The sequence below is a fragment of the Coregonus lavaretus genome (assembly GCF_964263955.1).
Source record: "Coregonus lavaretus genome assembly, chromosome: 19".
Lineage (NCBI taxonomy): Eukaryota > Metazoa > Chordata > Actinopteri > Salmoniformes > Salmonidae > Coregonus > Coregonus lavaretus.
In genome coordinates this window covers 33,386,363-33,413,927 of record NC_140006.1, presented here as the reverse complement: position 1 = coordinate 33,413,927, position 27,565 = coordinate 33,386,363, and the positions used below count along the sequence as shown (strand labels likewise).

The following is a 27,565-nucleotide window of genomic DNA, read 5'->3' as shown; positions in this document are numbered from 1 at the left end:
GTTTACAACTGCACTAAGACTCCGAGATGACATAGGTTATGTAATAAAGATATATTACAGTACTGTGAAAAACAGTCGGGTCTCGCGATGGATGTATCTTCCATTTTGCCACGTTCCAGTACAGACAAAAACAACGGGGATGAACGAGGATTTTCTCTAGAAGGGATACAGCTTTTGTCAATATTGACTTTTTGTAGCAGGTTTACGAGAATTAACGCAGCAGGTTAGGTTAATTCACGTATCAGTTCCGGAGAATTAGGTTAAGGCTAGGAACAGGGTTAGCGAAAATGCAAAAATAAATCACCTTTTGGCGTCAAATTTGAGAAAAGCTGTATCCCATCTAGGCATGACCATGAACGAGGCGGTTCTAACCTGTGGATATCCACACGATTGAATAAGACAACATCCTCTGAAAGCGTATTGGACGAGATTTTCCATTTCTCCGCCCATCTTGTCTTCGTAAAACGGCACTGGCTGAGGGCGCAGTCATTCAAAAGTAGACGGGGGTTGCTATGGGCTTCGGTTTATGAGGGCAGAGCGATTTGATTTCTACTGGGCCACCTTTAGTGCAAGAAATTGACAGTGAAGCTCGCTAATTTTGAATTTCCACTTGAATTAAAGCAACTTCGAATAGCCATGGTCACGAAGAAACTCTCACGAGGACAGAAAATGAAAGGTTCGTAATTTCAATTTCAGTAATGACAGTGGTGCATGCAACCAACCTTAACTTATTTACAGAAGGCCTTTGAAAGTTAATCGGCCGGCAAGATTTATCTTTTCATTTAGGCAATGCAAGTTAGCCTATAATACTATATAACTATAACTGGACAAGATGTAGGACAACGTCCACAATATACCCCAAAAGTTACCAAACAATTGTGTCCCTTTTTACGGAGCCACCATCAACTGTACATTGTGCCGAGTTATAGTAAACAGAACAAGTCTCTTTGTATCTAGATGATAGGCGCTTTGCTTCTCTGCTACATTGTATAACGAACGAGGCATTCGTTCGATTTGAAGCATTGTTGCAAAGACTCATAACTTGCATGAGAGGGTATCAGGTCAATTTTGAATAAAAGTTTAGAGGGGCCCGTGCACTAATGAGGACTTTGAGTCCTATCGTGCCCACTTGTGTAATTGTACGCAGCGAGGCCAATTACATATCCTCCTCGTAGACTACAACAGAAACTGCATCAGTAGTAGAGGGTATCGTCCCCCTTTTTCGTTTTCGGTCATTCTCCAAGTGTTCACGTGTCAATAATGGCAGAACGTGGGAGGGGTTACACGTGGCTTCTATCGTCGTCGCGGTTGCAATCCAGGACCCCTACGGAGACTTTAATTATATGAACCCCCACTTTTCTCATCGCGGCACCGCTCCCCAAGTTATCAAGATAATGAGTTACAATGGCATGGTCTGAGCCCCATACTTTAAACGTTCTTAACTAGTGGTTTCAGGGCAGACTGACTGCAAGGGGGCGCGGGCTTTACATGTAGCCTACGAGTCATGCTAAATGTATGTCCCCTTTGCAAAACTCCAGTTGCATTGTGACACGTGGCCTTAGAAAGGTTTACCCGAAATGTATGTAGGCATATGACCGTAGAATGTGTTCCACATAGGTTATGAGATTATGCCAATATTTTACTGTCAGGCTAGGCTACTTCTAGTACTTTAATTCTAAATCCCATGACTTAATTCGTCTGATACTGAACGCCCGATTTCCACTATGTTTTGTTACACTTTAAACAAATACGATGATGATCATCAGGCCACTATTAATATCGATCATATCAGTGTGAATATTACGGGTCCGACTTTTGACTGAGCTGCAATAATGGAACGTTTAGAGAAGTCATCAAGTAATGAATTGCAAACGTTCTATCAACTTAGTGGTTGCAAATGAGTTGAAGATAGGTCTACACACGTCGTATGTTACGTGATAAAATAATGTTAAAAAAGACTTTGGAACATTATGTACAGTTATCGGAGTATTTCACAACACAAGGCTCCTCCCCTTGCGTGTATGTTGACCGTTGTACAGAGGCATATTCACTAGGTGAACTGTTCAGGAAGTTGCAGATAGAAATGTAGTGTATTATGTAGAGCTGATCAAATGTACTATTCTACACGACCGAGAAGCATCAGTCATACATTTATGAGTCAACATTGGATATGTTGCACCCCTCTGAACAGGCCTCATACTCACTGCCCAACTTCTGATGACTATCAACTGCCTGCCTATAGCTATAGGGATGTGACTTATTGATACATCAAAGCTAAAGCTATTTTCGACATTCTGTATTTATGATTATGTAATAAGCAGGTAAAAGTATATGTGAAGTCAAATTCTGTACTGTATGACCAAAATCTAAAAATGGATGTAACCAAATATTTTCAAATGTTTTCTTTTGAATGTACATTATTTCACCATACAGTTTGTTTAGAGGTTTGATTGTCATTGATATTCTACAATGGTTTTCTATGGACATTTTATTATGTATTATCACTTTGTTATTTCTAAAAAATGAAATTGCCCCTTCCCAGGCTTCCTCATCTCTCAGAAGCATGGTTTAATTGGACGAAGGCCAAATAACTGGTAAAGGCAACAACTGCTTGCCCTGACCTGTGTGAACTTGTGTTTTCTTTGCAGTGTATCTGCCTCAAACGAAATGCTATTCTTAGGGAATAATCTTGCATGTGTGATGTGAGCTTGTTTGTATGGGATGTTTTTTTTAGCTTGCTTGTCCTGGTTTGGATTTTGCACTGAGCTGTACAAGAGTGGCAGGACTGGAAAATGTTGTATACATGATGGATGAGGGTTGTGAAACTTCGCACTTGCTCTTCAGCAATGCTGAAGTTGTTGTTTTTGCCCTCACTGATGCTTGAGTTAATTTTACTGCCATTGAATTGATGAGAGACGTATCAATATTTGGATAAGCGTTAATCTGCCAATTTTATTGCTAGAGCCCTGTGTACAGTATGTAGGGCTGCTGCATCTCAGAGCCAGGACACACTTTGTTCAGTTTGAACTATGGTTATGAATTTAGGGGTTCTACAGAAGTTGAAGGAGACAGGCTAGTCTTTATGGAGAGTAAGTAATGTGGTTTTGAGATGATTTTCGCTATTTGCCTTTTAGAATGGTCTCTGACACTACATCACTAAAAAAGCTTCATTTTTAGTGTTGTCACGATACCAGAATTTTGACTTCGATACCAGGTTTAGTATTTCGACAGTAGCGGTGTGTGGGTAAAGTCACTAAGGAAGCCAAGTCAGGGAAAAAAAAGCCATATTACAACCTATGTGTTGTGCTAATAGTGTTGTTTATAACCTGTTAGTTCATATCCCTTGCCACCGTGATACATACATACATACATACATACATACATACATACATACATACATACATTACCAGTCAAAAGTTTGGACACACCTACTCATTCCAGAGTTGTTCTTTATTTTTACTATTTTATATATTGTACAATAATAGTGAAGACATCAAAACTATGAAATAACACATATGGAATCATGTAGTAACTGAAAAAAGTCTTAAACATATCAAAATATATGTTATATTTGAGATTCTTCAAATAGCCACCCTTTGACTTGATGACAGCTTTGCACACTCTTGGCATTCTCTTAACCAGCTTCACCTGGAATGCTTTTCCAACAGTCTTGAAGGAGTTCCCACATATGCTGATCACTTGTCTGCTTTTCCTTCACTCTGCGGTCCGACTTATCCCAAACCATCTCAATTGGGTTGAGGTCGGGTGATTGTGGAGGCCAGGTCATCTGATGCAGCACTCCATCACTCTCCTTCTTGGTAAAATAGCCATTACACAGCCTGGAGGTGTGTTGGGTCATTGTCCTGTTGAAAAACAAATGATAGTCCCACTAAGCCCAAACCAGATGGGATGGCGTATCACTGCAGAATCCTGTGGTAGCCATGCTGGTTAAGTGTGCCTTGAATCCGTATTGACTGACCTTCATGTCTTAAAGTAAGGATGGACTGTTGTTTCTCTTTGCTTATTTGAGCTGTTCTTGCCATAATATGTACTTGGTCTTTTACCAAATAGGGCTATCTTCTGTATACCCCCTCTACCTTGTCACAACACAACTGATTGGCTTAAACGCATTAAGAAGGAAATAAATTCCACAAGTTAACTTTTAAGAAGGCACACCTATTAATTGAAATGCATTCCAGGTGACTATCTCGTGAAGCTGGTTGAGAGACTGCCAAGAGTGTGCAAAGCTGTCATCAAGGCAAAGGGTGGCTATTTGAAGAATCTCTTATATAAAATATATATTTTGATTTGTTTAACACTTTTGGTTACTACATGATTACATATGTGTTATTTCATAGTTTTGATGCCTTCACTATTATTCTACAATGTAAAAATTTAGAAAAACCCTGGAATGAGTAGGTGTGCCCAAACCTTTGACTTGTACATACATACATACAGTGCATTAGGGAAGTATTCCGACCCCTTGAATTTTTCCAAATGTTACAGTCTTATTCTAAAATGGATCGCATTCCCCCCCCACAATCTAAACACGGTAGCCCTAAAAACAGGTGTTTAGAAATGTTTGCAGAAATACTTTCTCTGTACTTTGCTCCATTCATCTTTCTCTCGATCCTGACTAGTGTCCCAGTCACTGTCGCTGAAAAACATCCCCACAGCAGGATGCTGCCACCACCATGCTTCACCGTAGAGATGGTGCCAGGTTTCCTCCAGACGTGACGCTTGGCATTCAGGCCAAAGAGTTCAATCTTGGTTTCATCAGACCAGTTAATCTTGTTTCTCATAGTCAGAGTCCTTTAGGTGCCAACGGGTTCTTGGTCACCTCCATGACCAAGGCCCTTCTCCCCCAATTGCTCCATTTGGCCGGGCGGCCAGCTCTAGGAAGTGTCTTGGTGGTTCCAGACTTCTTCCCTTTAAGAATGATGGAGGCCACTGTGTTCTTGCGGACCTTCAATGCTGCAGACATTTTTTTGTACCCTTCCCCAGATCTGTGCCTCGACACAAACCTGTCTCGGAGCTCTACGGACAATTCCTTTGACCCCATGACTTGGTTTTTGCTCTGACATGCACTGTCAACTGTGGGACTTTATATAGACAGGTGTGTGCCTTTCCAAATCATGTCCAATCAATTGAATTTACCACATGTGGACTCCAATCAATCAAGTTGTAGCAAGATCTCAAGGATGATCAATGGAAACAGGATGCACCTGAGCTCATTTTGTCAAAAAACCTGTTTTCGCTTTGTCATTATGGGGTATTGTGTAGATTGAGGGGGAAAAATTACTTTAATCCATTTTAGAATAATTTGTTTTCGAATAAGTTAAGGGGTCTGAATACTGGCCATCTACTTTTTTTCCTCACTCACAACCAAAGATACAGTGAGGGGAAAAAAGTATTTGATCCCCTGCTGATTTTGTACGTTTGCCTACTGACAAAGACATGATCAGTCTATCATTTTAATGGTAGGTTTATTTGAACAGCGAGAGTCAGAATAACAACAAAAAAGTCCAGAAAAACGCATGTCAAAAATTTTATAAATTGATTTGCATTTTAATGAGGGAAATAAGTATTTGACCCCTCTGCAAAACATGACTTAGTACTTGGTGGCAAAACCCTTGTTGGCAATCAGAGGTCAGACGTTTCTTGTAGTTGGCCACCAGGTTTGCACACATCTCAGGAGGGATTTTGTCCCACTCCTCTTTGCAGATCTTCTCCAAGTCATTAAGGTTTCAAGGCTGACGTTTGGCAACTCGAACCTTCAGCTCCCGCCACAGATTCTCTATGGGATTAAGGTCTGGAGACTGGCTAGGCCACTCCAGGACCTTAATGTGCTTCTTCTTGAGTCACTCCTTTGTTGCCTTCACTGTGTGTTTTGGGTCATTGTCATGCTGCAATACCCATCCACGACCCATCGTCCCTTTGATGCAGTGAAGTTGTCCTGTCCCCTTAGCAGAAAAACACCCCCAAAGCATAATGTTTCCACCTCCATGTTTGACAGTGGGGATGGTGTTCTTGGGGTCATAGGCAGCATTCCTCCTCCTCCAAACACGGCGAGTTGTGTTGATGCCCTAGAGCTCGATTTTGGTCTCATCTGACCACAACACTTTCACCCAGTTCTCCTCTGAATCATTCAGATGTTCATTGGCAAACGTCAGACGGCCCTGTATATGTGCTTTCTTGAGCAGGGGGACCTTGCGGGCGCTGCAGGATTTCAGTCCTTCATGGCGTAGTGTGTTACCAATTGTTTTCTTGGTGACTATGGCCCAGCTGCCTTGAGATCATTGACAAGATCCTCCCGTGTAGTTCTGGGCTGATTCCTCACCGTTCTCATGATCATTGCAACTCCACGAGGTGAGATCTTGCATGGAGCCCCAGGCCGAGGGAGATTGACAGTTCTTTTGTGTTTCTTCCATTTGCGAATAATCGCACCAACTGTTGTCACCTTCTCACCAAGCTTCTTGGCGGTGGTCTTGTAGCCCATTCCAGCCTTGTGTAGGTCTACAATCTTGTCCCTGACATCCTTGGAGAGCTCTTTGGTCTTGGCCATGGTGGAGAGTTTGGAATCTGATTGATTGCTTCTGTGGACAGGTGTCTTTTATACAGGTAACAAGCTGAGATTAGGAGCACTCCCTTTAAGAGTGTGCTCCTAATCTCAGCTCGTTACCTGTATAAAAGACACCTGGGAGCCAGAAATCTTTCTGATTGAGAGGGGTCAAATACTTATTTCCCTCATTAAAATGCAAATAAATTCATAACATTTTTGACATTTTTATATTCATCCAATGTCTGCCATGTTTTTGGATGACGTGATAACGTCGTCGCTGCTCCCTGTGCACACTGTTCTAGTGCTTAGTGATGGGGGGGGGATCAATAGTTACATATCAGGATATTATTTTTGTCAATTTTGCAATATTATTTTGCGCTAGTTTGCTGTACCTGCACCAAAATTAACTTAACTTGTTCTCCATCTTCTTTTTAAATAGGGAGCCAATTTGTTTTAAGCACTTATTTCCATGACTGATCAAAACTTGTTTTCTCATGGCTCGCTCTTGTCCCTCTGCAGCAGCAATATGTTTGGAACATCGAATCGAATTGCAATAAAATCACTGTATCGAATTGCAATACATATAGAATCGTGAGAATCGCAATACATATCGTATTGGCACCTAAGTATCGTGATAATATCGTGTCGTGAGGTCCCTGGCAATTCCCAGCCCTACTAGTGCGCGTGTGATGTTGGGCCGTGTAAACCGAATGCAGCCCGGATATAGAAGGTCCATGAATCGGTGTATGTGAATGTGAGTAGATTACGTTTAAAACAACGTCGGACATCTTGGACACAGTCTCTAGTTCTTATTATACCTCAGTGTTAGCAAGCCCAGACAAATGCGAAGTGTTTCACATTACTTTTGGGTTGTAATCATATTAAAATGTTTACATGAATGTCATGCTGAATATATGTTCATGACATTTTCACTCAAAAATAATTCGAATTTAGTTGCTAGTAGAATAACGTTACAATGCAAATGTCATGTGTGAAACAGTTTTTTATGTCGTTTTGGAACTAAACCTCCCTTGCACTGCTTTGGAACACCTTTTGCTTAGTAGTTTTGGTGGGCTGGCCCTCATCTGCTCGCTAAGCAAAGTATTCTCATAGTTAGCTTCTGGAGCCAGTCAACAAGCTGTGGGTGTGGAGGTATGATGTTTTTGTTAGAAGCCATGCTGTTGCATTTTCTCTCTCTCACTCGCTTCTCAGAAGTCTGGCTTGCTTCTTGTCATGAGAATTTCTATCTCTAATTCAACCTAAGCTTGAATCATTACCAGGGGTTGTAAGGCTCTGGTTATAATCATAAATGATTCAAGGTCCACAACCAGCAAGAATGATCTGTATTTTTATTCATGGAGAGCTCTGGCGCCAAAAAACATACATACAGCTTTATACCCCTTGACACACAAAGGCACTTTGCTCCGCCCACCTTTAGGAGGCTTTTTTAAACCAGTTTTCTCAGTCCCCTTCACCCTGGAATGTTTAGTCCCGCCCCCCTCTGTTAGTGGGTTGCCACTACATTATAACTCTAACACCGTTCACACATCTATACTGTATTTGGGGTGAAATCCTTTAGTCATTATTCTTAAAATACAAATTAATCTATCACTTCTCAAAAGTGGCTCGCGCGCGCTGTGTCAGCAGCCTGGCTAGCTAGCTAATGCTCCCTTGAAGATTCAGACAAATTACTAGACAGATTCGATCCTCTCAATCTGTATTCCGTATATATGACATGAGACACATTTGACAGACGTACTGAAAGTTTAAAATAATTATAGGACTGAACCGTTTTTCATGTTCTAGTATCTGGAAAAAGTACCAAAGTTTCGGTATACTGTGCAACACTGTTCATTTTAGATTTCAACTAAGCACCATTGTTAGGCGAATTTCCTGATGTTCCCACATAGCCCATATAATGCTATTACAATGTTGTTACGTTACTGGCAATGTGGGTAGTATCACTAAAGGACACTTTTGGTTATGCATTCTGACTGGTGTGATGGCTCCATGTATTTAGAAGGAATTTTCAGCAATAGGGTAACCCTCTATTTTCCCTGTTTCTGGTCTGGAGTCTCTTTTAACTCTATCTGTGGACTTGGTGACTGGCCCTTTTAACCAAACCATGACAGTGTATAGGTGAATGAGGGTGGGGCACCATATGTGGGCTGGATACCAGGCAGGTTTTATGGTTATAACCAGAGAGCATTCTCTGGAAAAATGAACAGATCATGATTAGATCAAACTGGCCTTGGGAGAGTCAGGGTGTGGGGGCTCGAGGACGGGAGTAACATTATCTTGTCACTGTGACAACAGCCACCAACATCTGTCCCAAAATGTCAAGGTGTGTGTTTTGAGGGTGTGTTTATGTTTGAAAGAGAGAGAAGCGCAAGAGAAGGGGAGTGTGTCAAAGCAGACATTCCACAGGATCCTTATGTAAGCTCAAACTGAACAATATGTACCCATAAATGACACAAGCAGAGACCGAGAACAGGGAGAGGGAGTGAGTTTCCTCCAACTAACTTACTAAACATTTGAAAAGAGGTTACAGTGGAACTACTGGGGTGTTGTGGTCATGGAACATTCAGCTGAAAGATACGGTGCGTGTGGTGTGCGTGTGTGGTGAATACATTCACACTGTAAATGTTAGTTTTGTGTCAGAGGATGTGTGTGTGTATAGGTGTATGTTAATGCATGTCTGTGATAGGTAGTACACAATGGAGGCCCTATTCAGTTGGTCATCTTTACTTCTTCCTCCTACTAGCACTGACTTAGCTGATGGCTACTTTGAGGGAAAATGTACTTGCTATGTGGTTGTCCCACCCAGCTATCTTCAGATGAATGCACTAACTGTAAGTCGCTCTGGATAAGAGCGTCTGCTAAATGACTACAATTTAAATGTAGGGGGGAGTTAGTTATGTGGCTTTCCAGAGAGTATGTAGGGAATGGTGTGTAGTAAAAGCCTGCACAAATGGCTTAGGGGCCATGAGAACCAGGTCTGCTAGATTAGGGCAGTACCCTTTTCAGGATTGTCAGTACCAGTGTTCTAATGAGGATTGCAAGCTGTTTAGATGGTTTGTTTGCATTTGATTTGTAGGCCCACTTAGGCTATGTTCATTCTGTTGAAATATTGTGTAGGCTTAGTGTTCGGCACTGTATGCCTAGAGCGAGGAGAAAATACCTTAAACCAAACAGATGAAAAATTGTTTGGCTATTGAAAAAAGATGGTCAAATACAGTGCAAAAGATTCTGGTTTAACATGACCAACAACTTTCCGACCAGGGTTCTGACAGTGACCAGGGTTCTGACAGTGACCAGGGTTTTGACAGGTTAGCCTGCATAGTGGTTGATTATTGTTTCAGTAGATTGCACAGCCTCCTGGTATTTGAATGTGATTTCCATGTGTGCTTGGCAATGTGTGGCTCATTGTGCATTGATGCGTTTGCTGTTCCTTGCTATGATTTGTGGTCATGTGAGTGACTTTCTGGATGAGGAACATTTAACACAAAAAATAACCCAACCCCTTCCCCCAGCTCGCACACTTTTTTGCAGCAGATTGTCCTCTACCTATGTCACAGGTAAGGTACATTTGTGAAAGGCGTTGTCCCTCATTCCTGAGTGTGCAGAGTAGTCGGCAGTTTTTAAATGCCTCCACTCTCTCTAAGAGCCTGCTTAAACTGCCCATGTAGGGCTAACGAGTATCCACCTGGCATCCAGGCAAAGTCACTGTAAGCCAGGATTTGCGTGGCCTGTAGCCTTTAAATCCCTCTCCCTCAGCCCGCTCCATCACACGGCAGTGATTAGGTGTCAGCCAGTTCCCCTAGTAAAGATCTCCCATTCTCTACCTGATGCTGTTCTATTGTTACCGGGGCGGTAGGCAGCTGGTGATGTGGGGGGGGGGGGGGGTCAATACAGTTACATATCATTATATTATTTTGGACTCAAAGTATTGATTTAGTTGTGATGTTTTTGCTAAGTAGCATTAGCGAAGGCTAGTTTGATCATCCATTTTAAATAGTGAGCCAGTTGTCATGGCGTTAACAGCGCCTCTCCATATGAGTGCCTGAATATCTTCCGGCTGGACAAGTGGACAGCTCTAAAAATAGCCGTATTTTCTGGTTCAGGTCCCATATCAGGTTCCGGCTGAGTTTGCCGGGAACAAAAAGAGGAGGAGGGCACAGAGGTTTGAGGGAAGTATACGGGTGATAAGAGACTCACTGAGGCTTTTCCCAATCGGACGGGTCAGGGGTGGTCTGCGCGGATGGAAGAGCCGATAGTGGAACCCACCCGGGTGCTGGAACCCGCGGTGGTTGTCGAACAGACCGAAGGTAGATGGAGCGATGTCGTCAGATAACGACTTCATCCGGAATGAGGAATATTTATTTATATATATATATGATATTGATTCGACCCGTGGCATTTTCCTTTTTTGGTGATCGTGGAGAAACCGGGGTGCAGATCTGGGGTTGATACTTTGGCTTTTGTTCTACTCAACTTAGGGAGGAGAATAAGAAAGGACAACTCTGTGGATAAGGGTTGGGCCTAGGGTTTGGGTTGGTTTTGGTGCAGATGTGGAACAACTTTATTTAACTTTTAGAATGAAACATCAGAAACTGTAGTGTGTGAGTGTGGATGGGTTTGCAAAAAAGTGAAGTTGACTGACTAATTGGTGCATTAATTATGACAGACGGCAATGGAATATTTTGTTGGGACTTACCGAGACATATTTTTATAACTGTCACCGACATTGACATGAGCAGGTGCTGTGTGTCTGAATGTGGTGCATCTGCCTGTGTGAATGGTTTGACCTAGCATGAGGGTAGGGGACTTGCCACCTGTTCATTCTTCCATTGCCATCTCTTCGAATACATTTATATTTTTACCCATAGTGCTCTGTGTAAAGTGTCAGTAGCACCCAGAATAACTAGCTACTCTACTGCTTTTGTCTTTTTGCCTCTCTCTGAGGACAATCATAGATTGATTTGGGCTTTTGCTTGAACATTCAAACACTGAATTATAATTCAGTTACTTGAAAACTCTAGGCCTATGTTCAATCCTCGTGAGGTTTGTGGCATTCATTTGGTTTTCATGTTTTTTTTAGGCAATACTTTATATACCATTTGCTTTTGTAAGTTGCAAAAAAGTGGTCAGTGGCTCATGAGATTTCTCCATTCTTACCCATTTTACTTCCCGTTTTTATATATGAATGCAAGAACAAAACAACAGAATCCAAAGTATTATGGCACGGTGTATCTCTTCTTTTAACTGCAAAGGCTTTCAGATTTGGGTAACATTTAGGCCTGTATTTTGACCATCTCACAACTCAAATGGAACAAATTGCATTTGTGTGTAGCCGTTATCCTGTACAGTATTGGCTTCAGGTCTGACTCTTTTCTCTCTCCCACCATTACAGAAGGCAAAGCACAGCTAGCCAGTAAGAATGGCAAGAAGCCTGAGGGAGCAGGAGGAAGCTCCTTCTTCACCTGGTTCATGGTGCTGGCCCTCCTGGGGGTCTGGACCTCCGTGGCCGTCGTCTATTTCGACCTGGTAGACTACCAAGGCGTCATCGGTAAGTGACACCTTCACAGGGGAAAAACAACTGTTAACTGTAGGAAGGCTACATTTCCTTCTAGCTACAGCAAGCAGTCTGTCATAGTCTGTTGACAGAATATTCAGCCTTCACCAGTTACGAATGTCATTGGGGAATAACTCAAAGTGATACTGAGTTCTTTGATGCATTTTAACATTAAACTTTCAACTTTTCAACCTTGACGTTGTTTTATCTTTGGTGCATGTGTGCACATGCTCTGAATATGCCTGTACACTAATCATGTTTGGATTGAAGTTTAAATATTGTAATTTCTCCAATGTGAATGTTTTTGTCTGGTCTTAATCTTGCATGCAGTCAAGGCAAAGGACATGCACATTACCCTCTCTGAGACACTGCAAGGTATGATATTTGTGCCCATGATCATTCCCCGAAATAACAATTTCACTCACTAACCCTCCTACCCTAATTGAAATAATCAATTTGTTTCCCATACATGTCGTCTAATCACTTGCTTTTGGCTAAATTCTTATCGAAGAAAATACGACTAATTTTAAGTTTTGCATTAGTCTTTTATTAACATGTTATAGGAGAGACTTTACCTTCACACTATATTTCTAATTATTAATACCAATTAAATAAGTTTCCACTGCCATAGATATATAATGCAATGTAAATGAACAAATGTAATGCAAAGCTTTTTTTATGCTGAGCTTAATTTATTAAAAATTGTACTTAGCCACGCTATGTTGTGATTAAACCTCATAATTAAAAGTAAATAAATATTGAAATGCTAACATGTAAGTCGCTCTGGATAAGAGCGTCTGCTAAATGACTAAAATGTAAATGTAAATGTAATGATACTATAATGCTAATGTGATTTACCAGAAATGCTAATATGATCATTTAAAAAATTGCTCATGATAATATTTCTAATGAAAATTAACAGCAATTTAACAATGTAACTTCTGGAAATGCAGAAATGAATGTTAATGATTATCCTAATAATCATGTAAGAATAGTGGCAATGAACATGTTATTATAACTTAAATGCTATTGTGTCCCCCATCCTGCTGCGATTCAGTTGCATAATGTATTATCCCACCTCATTTCACCATTTCTTTGCTAGGTAAACTTTCGTCCTATGACGCCGATGGAGATGGTGACTTCGATGTGGAGGATGCTAAAGTATTGCTAGGTAAGTTCATCGATTTGACTGGATTGTTATTTATTGACGTGTTCGTTTGATAATCAGAGGAGGCTGGTGGGATGAGCTATAGGAGGATGGACTCATTGTAATGGCGGGAATTTAATTAATGGAACGGAGTCCAATGTGGTTTCCATATCTTTTTATGTGTTTGATACCGTTCCATTTATTCCATTCCAGTCTTTACAATGAGCCCATCTTCCTATAGCTCCTCCCACCAACTGATTTGGGTTTTCTTTTGCATGACTGACTTTGGCATACCCGATCTCTGCCACGAGACTATTTTGGTCAATTCTACCAAACAAACTGAACAATGAATCAACAAGGTCTGCATGTGCATGGTGTGAAAAGGTGTCTTGAGTTCGATTCCATGCTGACCGTTGCGTTTCAGGCCCACACAACTGACATGACATCTATTTATATATAATATGAATATAATATGCCATTTAGCAGATGCTTTTATCCAAAGCGACTTAGTAATGCGTGTATACATTATTATTTTTTTGTGTATGGGTGGTCCCGGGGATCGAACCCACTACCTTAGCGTTACAAGCGCCGTGCTCTACCAGCTGAGCTACAGAGGACCACACATTTATCACTAGACATGCGCCACAATTAGCTCAGGGCCAAAGTGCTGCATGCTTTAAGAATAATTTAACAAGGAAGTAGATGTGGTGTTCTCAAAGTCGCTAGTCATATCTTAAAGTTGCTATTTTCTTTCTAAACAAAAGGGAAAAACCTAGTTCAGGAGTGTTTTCTCCAATGAGGTGGTCCCATGTTCTGATACCGTCTACCCTGCCGCTCTCTGCCATAAAGACCACTGCCTGTCTGGCACAGCTGTTGTCCCCCTGCTGTTAGTGATATATTCTGTAGAGTCCCTCTGCATGCTCCCCTCTAGGCTATGCTATTGGTATTCTCTCCTCTCTTTAGTCTCTAACTCTGCTTCATGCGACCTTTGACCTACATAGTTTCCCTTGCTGCCTAACCTCCTTTCCTCCTTTCTTCCTGCATTTTTCTCCTCTTTCCTTTTCTCCCTTCCTCTCTTTCCTTGTTTTCCCCTCTGTTTGCGTAGGCCTGACCAAAGATGGCAGTCAGGAAAGCTCGGACTCCCTCGAGGAGGTCCTGGATATGTTAGCGGAGGAGGGCTCTGATTGGTTTCAAGGCTTCTTCACCTTCCTCTATGGCCTCATAAATCCGTTTGAACCATTTGAGGATGAGGAGGAAGCAGCGGCTGAGGAGGAGGAAAGTGCTGGCACTTCTCAGACTGACGGGGTTCAGGGCAAGGGTTATGTGATCTTAGGTCTCCACAACCAGTAGCCATATCCCCCTTGGCATGAGGTCCCAACTTGTTGCTCCTTTAGACTTGTTTCCAATTGCTTGAGGAGCAAGCGTTTGTGGAAAACCCCTCCTTAAAATCACCAATCCCTAGTAGAATACTTTTTAAAGGATTTAATCATGGCACGGTTGACCCCTCAAGTCTCTTTTTGAAGATTTCCTATGGTTGGACGAAGACTGAATAATGCTTTTTTAGGATACAGTTGAAGTCGGAAGTTTACATACACCTTAGCCAAATACATTTAAACTCAGTTTTTCACAATTCCTGACATTTAATCCTAGTAAAGATTCCCTGTTTTAGGTCAGTTAAGATCACCACTTTATTTTAAGAATGTGAAATGTCAGAATAATAGTAGAGAGAATGATTTATTTATTTCAGCTTTTATTTATTTCATCACATTCCCAGTGGGTCAGAAGTTTACATACACTCAATTAGTATTTGGTTGCATTGCCTTTAAATTGTTTAACTTGGGCCAAACGTTTCGGGTAGCCTTCCACAAGCTTCCCACAATAAGTTGGGTGAATTTTGGCCCATTCCTCCTGACAGAGCTGGTGTAACTGAGTCCTTGCTCGCACATGCTTTTTCAGTTCTGCCCACACATTTACTATAGGATTGAGGTCAGGGCTTTGTGATGGCCACTCCAATACCTTGCCTTTGTTGTCCTTTAGCCATTTTGCCACAACTTTGGAAGTATGCTTGGGGTCATTGTCCATGTGAAAGACCCATTTGCGACCAATCTTTAACTTCCTGACTGATGTCTTGAGATGTTGCTTCAATATATCCACATAATTTTCCTTCCTCATGATGCCATCTATTTTGTGAAGTGCACCAGTCCCTCCTGCAGCAAAGCACCCCCACAGCATGATGCTGCCACCCCTGTACTTCCCGGTTGGGTTAGTGTTCTTCAGCTTTCAAGCATTCCCCTTTTTCCTCCAAACATAACGATGGTCAAACAGTTCTATTTTTGTTTCATCAGACCAGAGGACATTTCTCCAAAAAGTATGATATTTGTCCCCATGTGCAGTTGCAAACCGTAGTCTGGCTTTTTTATGGCGGTTTTGGAGCAGTGGCTTCTTCCTTGCTGAGCGGTCTTTCAGGTTATGTCGATATAGGACTCGTTTTACTGTGGATATAGATACTTTTGTACCTGTTTCCTCCAGCATCTTCACAAGGTCCTTTGCTGCTGTTCTGGGATTGATTTGCACTTTTCGCACCAAAGTACGTTAATCTCTAGGAGACAGAACGCGTCTCCTTCCTGAGCGGTATGACGGCTGCGTGGTCCCACTGTGTTTATAGTTCTTGGCTGATTTATTTTGATTTTCCCATGATGTCAAGCAAAGAGCTACTGAGTTTGATGGTAGGCCTTGAAATACATCCACAGGTACACCTCCAATTGACTAAAATGATGTCAATTAGCCTATCAGAAGCTTCTAAAGCCATGACATCATTTTCTGGATTTCTGTTTAAAGGCACAGTCAACTTAGTGTATGTAAACTTCTGACCCACTGGAATTGTGATACAGTGAAGTATAGGTGAAATAATCTGTCTGTAAACAATTGTTGGAAAAATTACTTGTCATGAACAAAGTAGATGTCCTAACCGACTTTCCAAAACTATAGTTTGTTAACAAGACATTTGTGGAGTTGTTGAAAAACAAGTTTTAATTGACTCCAACCTAAGTGTATGTAAACTTCCGACTTCAACTGTATGTGCATTTCCAATTTATGCAATGAACAGTTACACTTGGACAACAGATCGGTTTTTGAAGGGTATTTTTTAAGACTTTATCAGTGAAGCATTCCCTCGTTATGGTATTTCTTTGTCTCTTGTCCGTGTTAGGAATACTATTAATGTTCCATGTTTGTTGGTTTTTAAACGTATTCAGGTCAGCTATTTGTCCCCGTCTTTCCATTTTTGTCTTCGTCATCCATTTGTTAAACAAAATAAAAACGTGTTTTTCAGGTTATTTATTGGCTAAGGCTTATAAGTGGTTTTTGTGAATGTTGTTTTTTACTTGCATGGATAAGTAGTGCATTTTTTATATATTGGCCAAATGACAAGAGATGGTCATTTACTCTTAGATATTTAGAGACCGGCTTGATGGAGGACTTATTCCACAGGTGTTAATCATTTCTCGTTAGCTGTCAACTTTTGTTAAGCAAACACCTTGAGAAACTAGCTTTCGGCTGTTCCATAAACAAATTGTCTAGAAGTCCTAAAACAGGGATATTAAATATGATGTTGCGTATTTAGCCCAAGATGGTTTTGGAAAAACGTGTTCCCTGATGTGGAGGATTCTGAATGGCTAATATGAGTTCAAGGACATTTACCGAATTCCACACCTCATGGACATTTTACCTGATTTGAGACACGGAAGATATGGCATCATCCTCATCTCAATCCCAACGTCATAACCACAACCCCAGATCTCTGAAACGGGTCAGTGCTGACTCCCACTCGCCCTAAAGACACTCACCCAGCTAGCTTAATCTTTAAACGCTAAACATTGTAGCCTATAGGTGGAACTCTAGAACTGCAGAGTGAAGTTCCAGTCATTTGTAATGTATGGTAAAAAATGTGTCATCTATGACAACATTGAACACTTTTTTTATTTTTTTTGTAAGCAAACACAGGCTTCTAGTAAGTATTAGCAAACACAAATGTCTGGCACAAAGGGTACAAGGAATAGTGCTGTTAAAGATGCAAGAAACCTGCTGAACAAGCTGTTGGTTGGAGCCCATTCAGATGTCATATTGGCTTCAATCATTTAGACTTCACTTGGTGCTCAAGTACAATGACTGAGCAACGACAGTATCGCTACATAGCAGGTTCAACTGGTGAGGTTAATGTTCTCAAGTTAAAGGAAGTCGGTGGCTGTTGACAAACAATTTGAATAGAGTAGTCTTGACCAATTAGGGAAGGCATTGGTAAAGTGTGTGTGGGGGGGGGCATTGTGCTGATTGTGGACTACCATCTATTGTTTTAGTTGGTCTTTGGCACTGTTGACGAAAGGGTCAACAATCCTCAAATGGCATGAATATGAATCCAAATGTATTGGTTAGGTGTAAAATTCCTTATACAGTCATGTTACACTCACGTGGTCGTCAGTTTTGCATACTCCTACAAGTAATGGAATGAAACCATCAGAATAGGAGGTATGGGTAAGCACTATGCAATCGTGATTGTGTGGTAGCATGTGTTGCCTATGAGATGTAGCATGGGCATGTTTTGAGTTGTCAAATATTCTGAATATTGTTTTTAATGTTTACTGGATTGTTAGCTTCTAATGCCATGTTCCTTTTGAAAAATATCAGATGAACCTCGACGCGATCGGAAAAGAGTGAGACACAGAGGTACTTTACCTGCTCCCCCCCCCCCCCCCCCATTCTCTCTGCTGAGAGTAAAACCTCAAGAAGCTCTGAGTAGCCGACTCTGCCAAATGTCTCCTTTAGATGCGTGTCATTAGATGCATGGCATTACATTCATGGAAAGCTGGGCTGCTAGTTAGAGAACCTGGATATCTTAACATTGCTAAGTTAGTGATGATTTCTTCCAGTAGTCATTGTTTTTTCTTTTCTTAGTCGACTTAGTTGAAACAGAATCTCCAAAAACAAAGGTCAAGAAAAATAAGGCGACAGAAGGTACTTTGTCGTGGATCAATGTCCAGATTGCTTTGTAGGTTGTCTAGTTGTAGCATTTTGTCAGCTTTTCCATGTTGTCAATGTGCACATTTTTGCAAATGTTTTTGTTTTTTTGCCTATAACTCAGACACTATGTTTGAGGTCTGGCTCATTTTGTTTTTAATTCATACTGACTTTGCCCCTAAATTGTGACCACCCCCAGCTGCTATGGTCCAAGTAGATCCTGTCCACAAATTACTCTTAATACTCTGAAAGCTGTATGTCAAAGGCTTTACTATTAGATTGTGAGAGAAAAGCTTAGCCCTGCTGGATAATAAATAGTTGCCTGTGTGTAAGCTTGCCAATGGTGTCAATGAAAGCTGAGTGGGGTACAATACTTCCCTCTATCTGTTATTGGTTGAGCTTGGTTTTGTTCTGTTGTAACAGTTGCTCTCCCGTACTATGGGTAGGCTCTTCGATTTGGCTGTTCCTATTGGTGGTTGAGCACCAAGCAGATACACCTGTCTAACTGAGACTATAACTGTATGTAACTTTTTGTTTTCCTAAACCTCAGATGAAAAGCCAGGACATGTTGCCAAGAGAGAAGCCCAAAAAGGTATTGCATGAGGAACGGTGTGGGTTCCAGTGTACAGTAGACTTTGAGCTAAAAAGGTCTTGCTTACTTTAGTTCTAATAACCATATTGTGGTCTTTAGAATTTGTATTTACTAGTAGAATGAAGTTTGAATTTATGAAAAATAATGGCTATGTTTCTTGGCATAAAAGTTTGAATTGATTTTTAGTCGCATGCTTTATTTGACTACCGCTTTTGTTGTAATAGGATTTTGGTATGAAATAATTGAAATTCACCTTGTCAGTGGTGTGCTGGGTGTTATATTGGACAACATCATATAACTGTTGGACTAACTGAATCCCATCTGTGTAGTAAGATGCGTCAGACCATGGCCCTATACACCTTTACATTTTGACAGGGTAAATTGTAACGAAACCTTTCTAAAGTGCAGAAAGATGCCACTTGCTGTTATCCTAACACTCCCAGTCAGCAAATCCAAATACCCAGGGTGCTTTGCAACCTACTAAATGCTTGGAGTGTGGTCAGAAAAATGCTTGCAGTGTGACCCTAGCAGCCTGGCGACTAAAAAAAACGGTCAAAGCAGCTAAACAGTATTCTCGTATCCCAGAACACCCTCTGACCAAAGACGTGGGCTGGAAGCTGAGGGAGGCACTAAAACAGCAGCTAGCCATCATCCATGAGCGAGTGGAAGCCAAAAAGATTGCCAAGATGGCGCTGGCCGAGGTGAGGAACATCCTGGCCAGGGAGGAGGAAGAGAAGGTCCTGGGGGTGACGAGGGATGAGTCGGCAAAGAAGGCCAAGGTGGCGGTAGCAGCTAGGATGAAGGAGGAGGAGGAGAAGATAGAGAAGGAGGAGTTTGAGAAGGCCTTGGAGAAGATTAGGAGAGACAAAGAGCAGGAGGAGGAGAAGGGCAAGAAACATAAGAAGGAGAAGAAGCCAGAGAAGAAGTCGGGGAAAGAGGCAGAGGCGGTGGGTCAGAAGGCAGAGGCCCCAAAAGAGGCCAAAAGTAAAGAGGCCCCCAAAGCTTCTGCTAAAAAGCTCAAGGTGTCTGATAAGGGGGTCAGGAAATGATGCGAGACTCTTCACACCTGCACTACCTATGGGTAGGCAGTGACACAGGATGTTAAATTATTCAGGAGAAACCCCTCCAGTGAGAGCCTTCACTCCAGTTATAAACCTCTGCGAATGGGAGTAGGAAACCACCTAGTGTGCAGGGCTTCCATTCCCGCAATGTATAGTGCATATTGTTTTAGCCACTTCCTGCTTGTGAGAATCACAATGATGTCCTCTATAGAATTATGAACTGTTAAAGGAAAGGTGCCAAGAGTACCACAAGGTGCTATAATCTTACAATAAAGATAACATTATTTAGAGTCACTAGAGAATACATTTGTAGAATTGGACAAAGACAAAATAATTTATTTAGCATTTAGTGGAGATGGAACACGTGATTTCATCAAAGGACAAATTATAGATTTGAAAGGATCAGCTATGTGTGTTCTGTGTTAATAAAGTTGCTGGATCCTTGAAGGTTTCATGTCTTCAAGTGCACTTGTCCCACATAGTTCAAATAAGATGCTTTGGTGTTACACAAATGGGCATTGCATGCATACACAAGGTCATGACATTGTGCCGAAAGGGGCACTTCCTCCTGTTTCTACTGGAATGCTCTTCTTTTTCTCTCCTGTCCTGATCTCTCTCTTAGCACTGTAGACCTCACTTTTCACAGCATATCGGAACACAATACAAATTCAGTGTTGGAAGCACAAAAGTAAACCCAAATCAGTCTTTAAATGTTATCTTTTTATTTTATTTTGAATGATGTTCATTAAATAAAAGATGATACATAAGACCTCCTAGACCTAAATCCTAATGTTGCTATATTGTTACTAGCCATATACATGAATATTACTAAGCAAGCCAACTAGCCAAATACATTATACAGAGTTGTAGCCTTCGTAAAGGCACTTCTCCTGAACATGAGTTGTTGCCATGTCGTCCTCTTCCCCCTGCATCACATGTAAAACCCCCAGGACTGAAAGAGAAGGCTACCATCATCATTAGCAGAGGGGGAGCACCAGAGGAGGCTCCTGCAGCACCTGTGGAAGAAGGTACAACTCCTGCGGGTCTACACACACACACACACACACACACACACAGAGCAGCATTTAACTGTAGTAGATGGTAAAGCTCATAAGAGGTAACTTATGTGTGCCTGTATGCACTCTCTCAATGCCACCCACCCACAGGAGAATGCCCCAGTGGCGCCGGTGGTGGGCATATCCCTTGAACACATACAGATGCCACAAACACATCTACATTTACATTTTTGTCATTTATCAGACACTCTACTACACTACACTGTTACATACCTTCTGTACATTAAGAATGTGACCAGTGGTTATATTTGTCATACTCAAACATGGCCTACTACCTAATTTCCTCATATTACAATTACATACAACGTCCCCTTGACAGAAGTTTATGCATTATACTAATTGCTTAAACATGCATGTTATTCCTCGTCATTTTCATCGAATTTGAACTGTGGGCTTAACTAGACAAAATTGCATCCAACTAGAAGCTCACAAGCGCTATTAAGGTGCTGACTCGCTCTTGAGGGGTGTTAATGACACCTTTGGCCTCAGTAGAACTGTCCTCCACCAGACAACCACATGGTGCTGCTACGGCTATCTATGTCAAGAGTTAACCATTAAACTCATTGTACTAACATGTAGACTCTATTGATTCCATATGTCTGCCACCTGTAGAGGCTATACCTGTTTCCCCAGAGGGCCTGTCATTGGTTCAGGGGACATAAGCCGTTCTCTACCCTTTATCCATTGGCTCTGATAATCTATTCTTGCCAAATACCTGGCACTGTTGTGTACACAACATGCTTACACCTACTGTCGATTAGACACCTATACCTGTTGTGACATTATACAAACCAATGTGCCAGACCTATACCTACCATGGTTTTAGTCAGCAGTTTCTATACTGTAGGTCTGCAGGTTCATGATTTATTTTAATAAAGGAGCATACACTTTTTTGTTTATCTTTATTATTCTTTATTGACACACAGACTTAGAGAAGTTTCATAAATGTGCCTCAAGGAAGACATTTGAAACGTTCTGTGCAAGAGGAAAACTATGAAGTATGCCAGATAATGACTTAGTTAAAGGATCAGGTGGATGGTCTTAACGGTTCCCCTCTACTCCCTCATCTCTCCCCGCTGCCCCTCGCTTCAGCCGCACCAGAACGCATTGTTGAAGAAGTGATTGAGGCCGCCGAAGTAGAGGAAACTGCTGCTTTCCCACCAGGTGTGTGTGTGAGCTTGACAACATTTTCTAAGATGTTTGAATGTATTGTGGATTGAAATTGTCAAGTTTTAAAATGAAAATGTCAACCAATATCATAAACTTGCTTTAGTTGGTTTTGGCAGGAAATCCACGTTATCAGCTAAATTGCTTAATGCTATCTTTTCCCTACAGAGACTGAGGTTGTTGAGGAGGAAGAGCCTGAGGTGGATGAGCCTGAAATCTTTGAGGAAGAGCCTGAAGTTCTGGAGGAGGAGGCTGCTACCTTTGAGGAGGAGGAGGAGGAGGAGGCTGCTACCTTTGAGGAGGAGGAGGAGGCTGCTACCTTTGAGGAGGAGGAGGAGGCTGCTACCGTCGAGGAGGAGGCTGCTACCGTCGAGGAGGAGGAGGAGGCTGCTACCGTCGAGGAGGATGCTGCTCCCATTGAGGAGGAAGAGCCTGAGGTGGATGAGCCTGAAATCGAGGAAGAGCCAGAAGTTCTGGAGGAGGAGCCAGAGGCTTTCGAGGAGGAGGGTGCTCCCGTCGAGGAGGAGGTTGTTGAGGAGGCCGCACCAGTCGAGGAGGAAGCCGCACCTGAGGATGAAGAGGCTGCACCTGTGGAGGAGGTAGCTGCCCCTGTAGAAGAGACCTTAGAGGAGGAGGCTGCCCCCGTTGAGGAAGAGGTTTTAGAAGAAACCGCCCCAGTCGAGGAGGAAGCCGCACCTGAGGATGAAGAGGCTGCACCTGTTGAGATGGTTGACGAAGAGGCTGCACCTGTTGAGATGGTTGACGAAGAGGCTGCACCTGAGGAGGAAGAGGCTGCAGCCGTTGAGGAGGAAGCCGTCCCAGCTGAGGAGGAAGTTGATGCCGTAGAACAGGCTGTTGAGGAAGAGGCCACCCCCGCAGAAGAAGAGGCTGCACCAGTTGAGGAGGAGCCAGCAGAAGAGGAGGCACTGGAAGAGGAGGCAGCACCAGCAGAAGAGGGTAAGGAAAAATAATCCAGAACAGAGCAATAGGCTTTTATTCCAGGTAGGCTTAATCTGGGTCTAAAAAGTATTGAACCAAAAATCCTCTCAAGGGCTTCGGGTTTGTGCTGACAAGTCGTTTTTCTTCACACTGCTCTCAGAACGAACACTGTTGAACGCCAGGTGGTGCATTGCTGAAGTGTATGCACACATTATCTGCTGAGAATAGCTGCATGTATGTAGAGAGATCATGCACAGGCCCTTTTCACATATAATCTTGGGGTAGTGAATAGGGTACTCACTTTTCTGTGTCTCCTGTCCATTTTGCATTTCTATGTCACCTTTTTGCACAATAATAGATTAAATCAGTGTTTTTGAAAATAATGGTGTGTTCTTATATTCATTGTTGCTTTGCTCCACAGAAGAGGTAGAAGAAACAGCAGAAGAAGAGGAAGCAGACGCTGAATCAGAAGAAACTCAAGAGGAGGAAGCTCTTCAGGAAGAGTTTCCAGGTATGTGTCGTGTGTGTGATTACGTACGTGCCTGTGCAAGCATATACCTCCAGATGTTGCAACCGTGAAAGTAATTTACTTTAATTATTTCTTCAATTCTCTCTTTCTCTGTCTGTCTGTCTCTCTCAACTAACTGCAACTGTTGCTTTTCTGTTGCAGAGGAGGCAGATGAATTTGATGAGCCAGTTGAGTTGACAGGTTGGTGCTAAGATTATTTGAACTCCAATGTTATAACTAGGAACAGCTCTTCTGTATAAATTGTATTTTTTCATAGTGGCCATTGACCCTGTTCTCTGAAAGCATGTCAAGTAGTACTGCTCTGTAGTTTACTCAAGACTGTGGAAGCTGTTTTTTTGGTTCTAACTGTGGTTTGTTTTGTTTCAACAGAAGAACTTACCCAGGCAGAAGAACAGATTGAAGATGCGCGAACAGGTAAACTTTTTAATTTAAGAATCAACATTTCACAATCAATATTTACCAGCAACATTTCACAGCTGAATTTAGGCCTACTGTACTGAGTACATAATCATTGTTTAATAGATAGTTCTCCCTTTGGATATTAATCAGCAGTACAGTATCATACAGCATGGTATCATGCTATCTAAGAAATCGTGTCACTAGAAACCCAGCTTTTCCAGTGAGTCTGACCTTTGGGCATGTTTCCACAGCAGACAAAAAATAGCCAGTCTGTATATGTTGTACGATAATATATTCCCCACTTTGAAGCCCATGCCAGGTAGGAAACGCTTGATCAATAGGTAGTGTTCTCTAAAATGTGTAGGCCTTATGGCACATTCTACCAAAGAGAAGACCCATTGGTCACTATATTTGGCATTATGGTTGTATTGTGTTGTGTTGAAGCTTAATATAGACTTCATGTAAGCAATGTTGACTGTAAATATTGGTCAGTGAATTAATCCTATTGAGAGAGGTTTTGTTCAAAGGACTTAACTCTCGGCTAGTGCTATCCATGATCCTTGGGGCATCCCTACCCTAAACCCTAACCTTAAACCTTACTTAACCTTAACTCTTACATTTCAACTTCAATGGGATAAGGTCAGTTGGGACGTCCCAAGCATCCCATTTAGACTTTTCCCTTAACTCTCCCTTGTGGTGCGTAATGGAGGCCAGTGCAGCTATTTGTAGTGTAGGCTGTAGCTCCCCCTTGAGGCTGGTTTATGAAACACAGCTTATAAAATGGCTCTAGCAAGAGTACTAGTGAGTCATTCCATGCATTTGACATATTTCCATATTAAGAGGATTTTTTTTATCCTATTAAACAAATTATTGCTAGATTACTTATGACGTGAGTAGAACTGAAATGGAGGGCCTCAATCCTGCTTTTTAAAAATGTTGATTTGTGCAGTCATTTCTTTGTTATATAATGTAGTAATCATATAAATTGTATTAGTGTATTATGTTGTCTAAATATTTTCTCTACAAGATTGTAATTGTAATATTAACTAAATTGAATGATAACTTTGATTTGAATTCTGCTGTTCTACTCCGTCACTGTCACTCACTAACCTCACTATCTTCTTTCCATAGAAACGTAGAGCCTGCAATCTCGGCGCAGTAAGGCGGAGCGAGGTCAGCCCACATCGCATCCCACTGAGCACGTGCAGCCACGCTTCCCCACCTCCATAGAAAGAGAAGCGTCGCCGCGACATTCGCCACTGTCTCCGTTTTCTCACTCACACACTCAGAATTTTGCTTTCCTTTCGTTAGTGTAAAATCTCACTGTTCCATAACTTGTTTGATAAGTATGTTAATTTTTTTCTCTTGCCCTTTTTACTTTTCATTTTTTGTTCTACTTTGTTTCCATGATTTGTTGTAAAAAAAAAAAATCCCATTTCATATAATGGAAAGTATCAATGAATTTCTCTTACGGATGTAGGTAGATCATGTGAGTTGTAGGTTGTTTTTCCTTTCCTTTGTATAACAAGCAGAGGCAAGTGTTGCTTTGCTAGTCAAAGATCTTTACATGTCTGAACCGAGTTCAGCATGTAAATGTATGTTTTTTGTTCAACGTGAAGGTATTATGCAAAGCTGCACTGATCATTCGCGGCAATTTCACTCTAAGTTTTGTATTACCAGTATGTAGTGAGTCTACATGTGGCAGGTGAACTCTGACAAGTCAGGTGACGTGTTGGGTGAGTGTGTGAGCTTCAGTGTGTATGACTGAGAATGTGTGTAGATGTTTTGTGTGTGAATGCGACTGTGTGTCTGTAGACATATCGCTTTGCAAAACAATCCCTATTAGCCGTAGTTCTCATAAGATCTTTGAGACTCTTCCTCATTTCGTTTTGTTTTTGTTTGTTCCAACTACTAGTACCTCTCGCTCTCTGATACTTCTTAAGTACTGAAAGTGTTTTTGACTCACTCAGACCTCGAGCCAGAACAGTGAACATCTTTTTGTATTTCTTAGGATCTATAGGAACACATTTATTTTCCAGCAATGCAAGTAAAAAAAAAAAAAATGTGGGTGGTATTTTTTGGACTGTATTTGGGTTGGAAGTAAACTCTCCTAATGGGAGATATGTTGGCGTATGCCATTTCTTCTGGGAAAAACGGATTAAAAAAAAATTTTGAGGGAAGCGCAGGGTCTCAGAGTATATGGTAAAACAGGCACTACTGTGCAGTGTGTCCCAGGTCCTTCAATAGGTCTGCCCCACACACACACACACACACACCTGGTCCAACAGGAATGTGATTAATTCAATACACTTAAACACAAAACAAAAAATCTGCGTCAGCAATGTTCATAAACTTTGTTCCATTTCTCTCAATGTACAGGTCCACTTTCACTTGTATATTAACTGACTCTAGCCCAGGGTAAGTGCTTCATTTGGAACAAAGGTATATGAATGTCTGGGATTGTGGCTGATTTAGCAGATACGTGGAACACCTCTTGTTGTTGTCCCTCTGCATGTGTTTCAGTGCAGCCCCTAAAACCAACTGTAACCAACTGTTGAAAGAGAAATGCTGTAGTACATCTAGAAGGGAACGTGACAGTGTAACCTGCTAACTCTAATGTCCTAGCATTTAATGCTAGCATTTACTATTGGCGTTATTGTCATTGTTGTTTTTACTACAAGGACGATTCTAGGTCGTGCTCTGGACTTGAGGCTGGAGGGTTAATGTAATTTTTATTATTTTGAAGGAGTCGTGTGTTTAGTCTCCGTAATGTTTCTGTGAATTCAAATTAGTGTGTTTTATGTTTTAAATCTTGCCATCGTAGCAGTTTTCTGTACATTGTGGTAATAAGGGGCGTGCCAGTTGATATAATGCCGATTTAATGTGATGGACTGTAGGAAATGCTGCAATGCAACTCTTCTCTGAGGGTGGGGAAAAAACGGTTTGTTTCAACATTTAAAACAAGTCAAGTGGTTGAAATATAGTTCTTAGGACTTATTTTGGCTTTTTTCTATAACACTAGTGGGTATTTTTCTACTCCCTAACACTTTTGAAGTTGATGTGAATTTTTAACGTGGTGTTAATTTTACATTATACAAAACTTTACAAGATAGATCTGTTCTAGATTTTTAAATAAAAAATACACTTTTTAGGATCAAACCTGTTTTTTGTTGTTGACATTTTAAAGACAGTGTTTCACTTTTTTCAAAGCCATACGTGAAAGGTACAGAACATACTTTCTTTACTCCAATGGAAAGACATTGCACAACTAGTAATAACAGAAAACATATACGAACCCCACTACAATCTCAAATTGCAGTTCACATACAAACAGAGGTTTACACACATACAAAAAAACATGTTAGAGGTTTACATAGTATCCTGCTGTATAGGCTAATAGGTTTTTAAATTATTGTGAAAATGCATCCTGTATGCAGGGTCGGATGACTGTCACAGTTTCTGTAAAAGTTCTGTTCAGGGGCTGCAATAAAGGTTTGGGACAACA

General features: G+C 41.4%; 2 protein-coding genes across 3 annotated transcripts; both read left to right on the top strand.

Annotated features, from left to right (window-relative positions):
- The first annotated feature begins 488 nt into the window (after positions 1-488).
- On the top strand, positions 489-27,565 carry LOC311146792 (uncharacterized protein). Of its 2 annotated transcripts, XM_084183379.1 has the most exons (11): positions 489-676; positions 11,976-12,131; positions 12,468-12,512; positions 13,240-13,308; positions 20,901-20,978; positions 22,119-22,190; positions 22,362-23,150; positions 23,554-23,643; positions 23,803-23,841; positions 24,031-24,075; positions 25,192-27,565. In XM_084183379.1, the coding sequence occupies exons 1-11, from the start codon at positions 637-639 to the stop codon at positions 25,197-25,199; spliced, it is 1,431 nt and encodes a 476-aa protein (XP_084039505.1). In that variant the 5' UTR covers positions 489-636; the 3' UTR covers positions 25,200-27,565. The 2 variants fall into 2 exon arrangements, with proteins under 2 accessions (XP_084039505.1, XP_084039506.1); XM_084183380.1 differs by lacking the exon at positions 12,468-12,512.
- LOC311146793 (uncharacterized protein) lies at positions 18,250-20,888 on the top strand. The gene is made up of 2 exons (XM_084183381.1): positions 18,250-18,889; positions 19,475-20,888. The coding sequence occupies exon 2, from the start codon at positions 19,576-19,578 to the stop codon at positions 19,936-19,938; it is 363 nt and encodes a 120-aa protein (XP_084039507.1). The 5' UTR covers positions 18,250-18,889; positions 19,475-19,575; the 3' UTR covers positions 19,939-20,888.

Coding starts and splice junctions, on each gene's coding strand:
- LOC311146792 (XM_084183379.1), top strand. CDS start 637: ATGGTCACGAAGAAACTCTCACGAGGACAGAAAATGAAAG. Junction 677..11,975: donor ACGAGGACAGAAAATGAAAG/GTTCGTAATTTC, acceptor CCACCATTACAG/AAGGCAAAGCACAGCTAGCC. Junction 20,979..22,118: donor TGCAGCACCTGTGGAAGAAG/GTACAACTCCTG, acceptor CCCTCGCTTCAG/CCGCACCAGAACGCATTGTT.
- LOC311146793 (XM_084183381.1), top strand. CDS start 19,576: ATGGCGCTGGCCGAGGTGAGGAACATCCTGGCCAGGGAGGAGGAAGAG.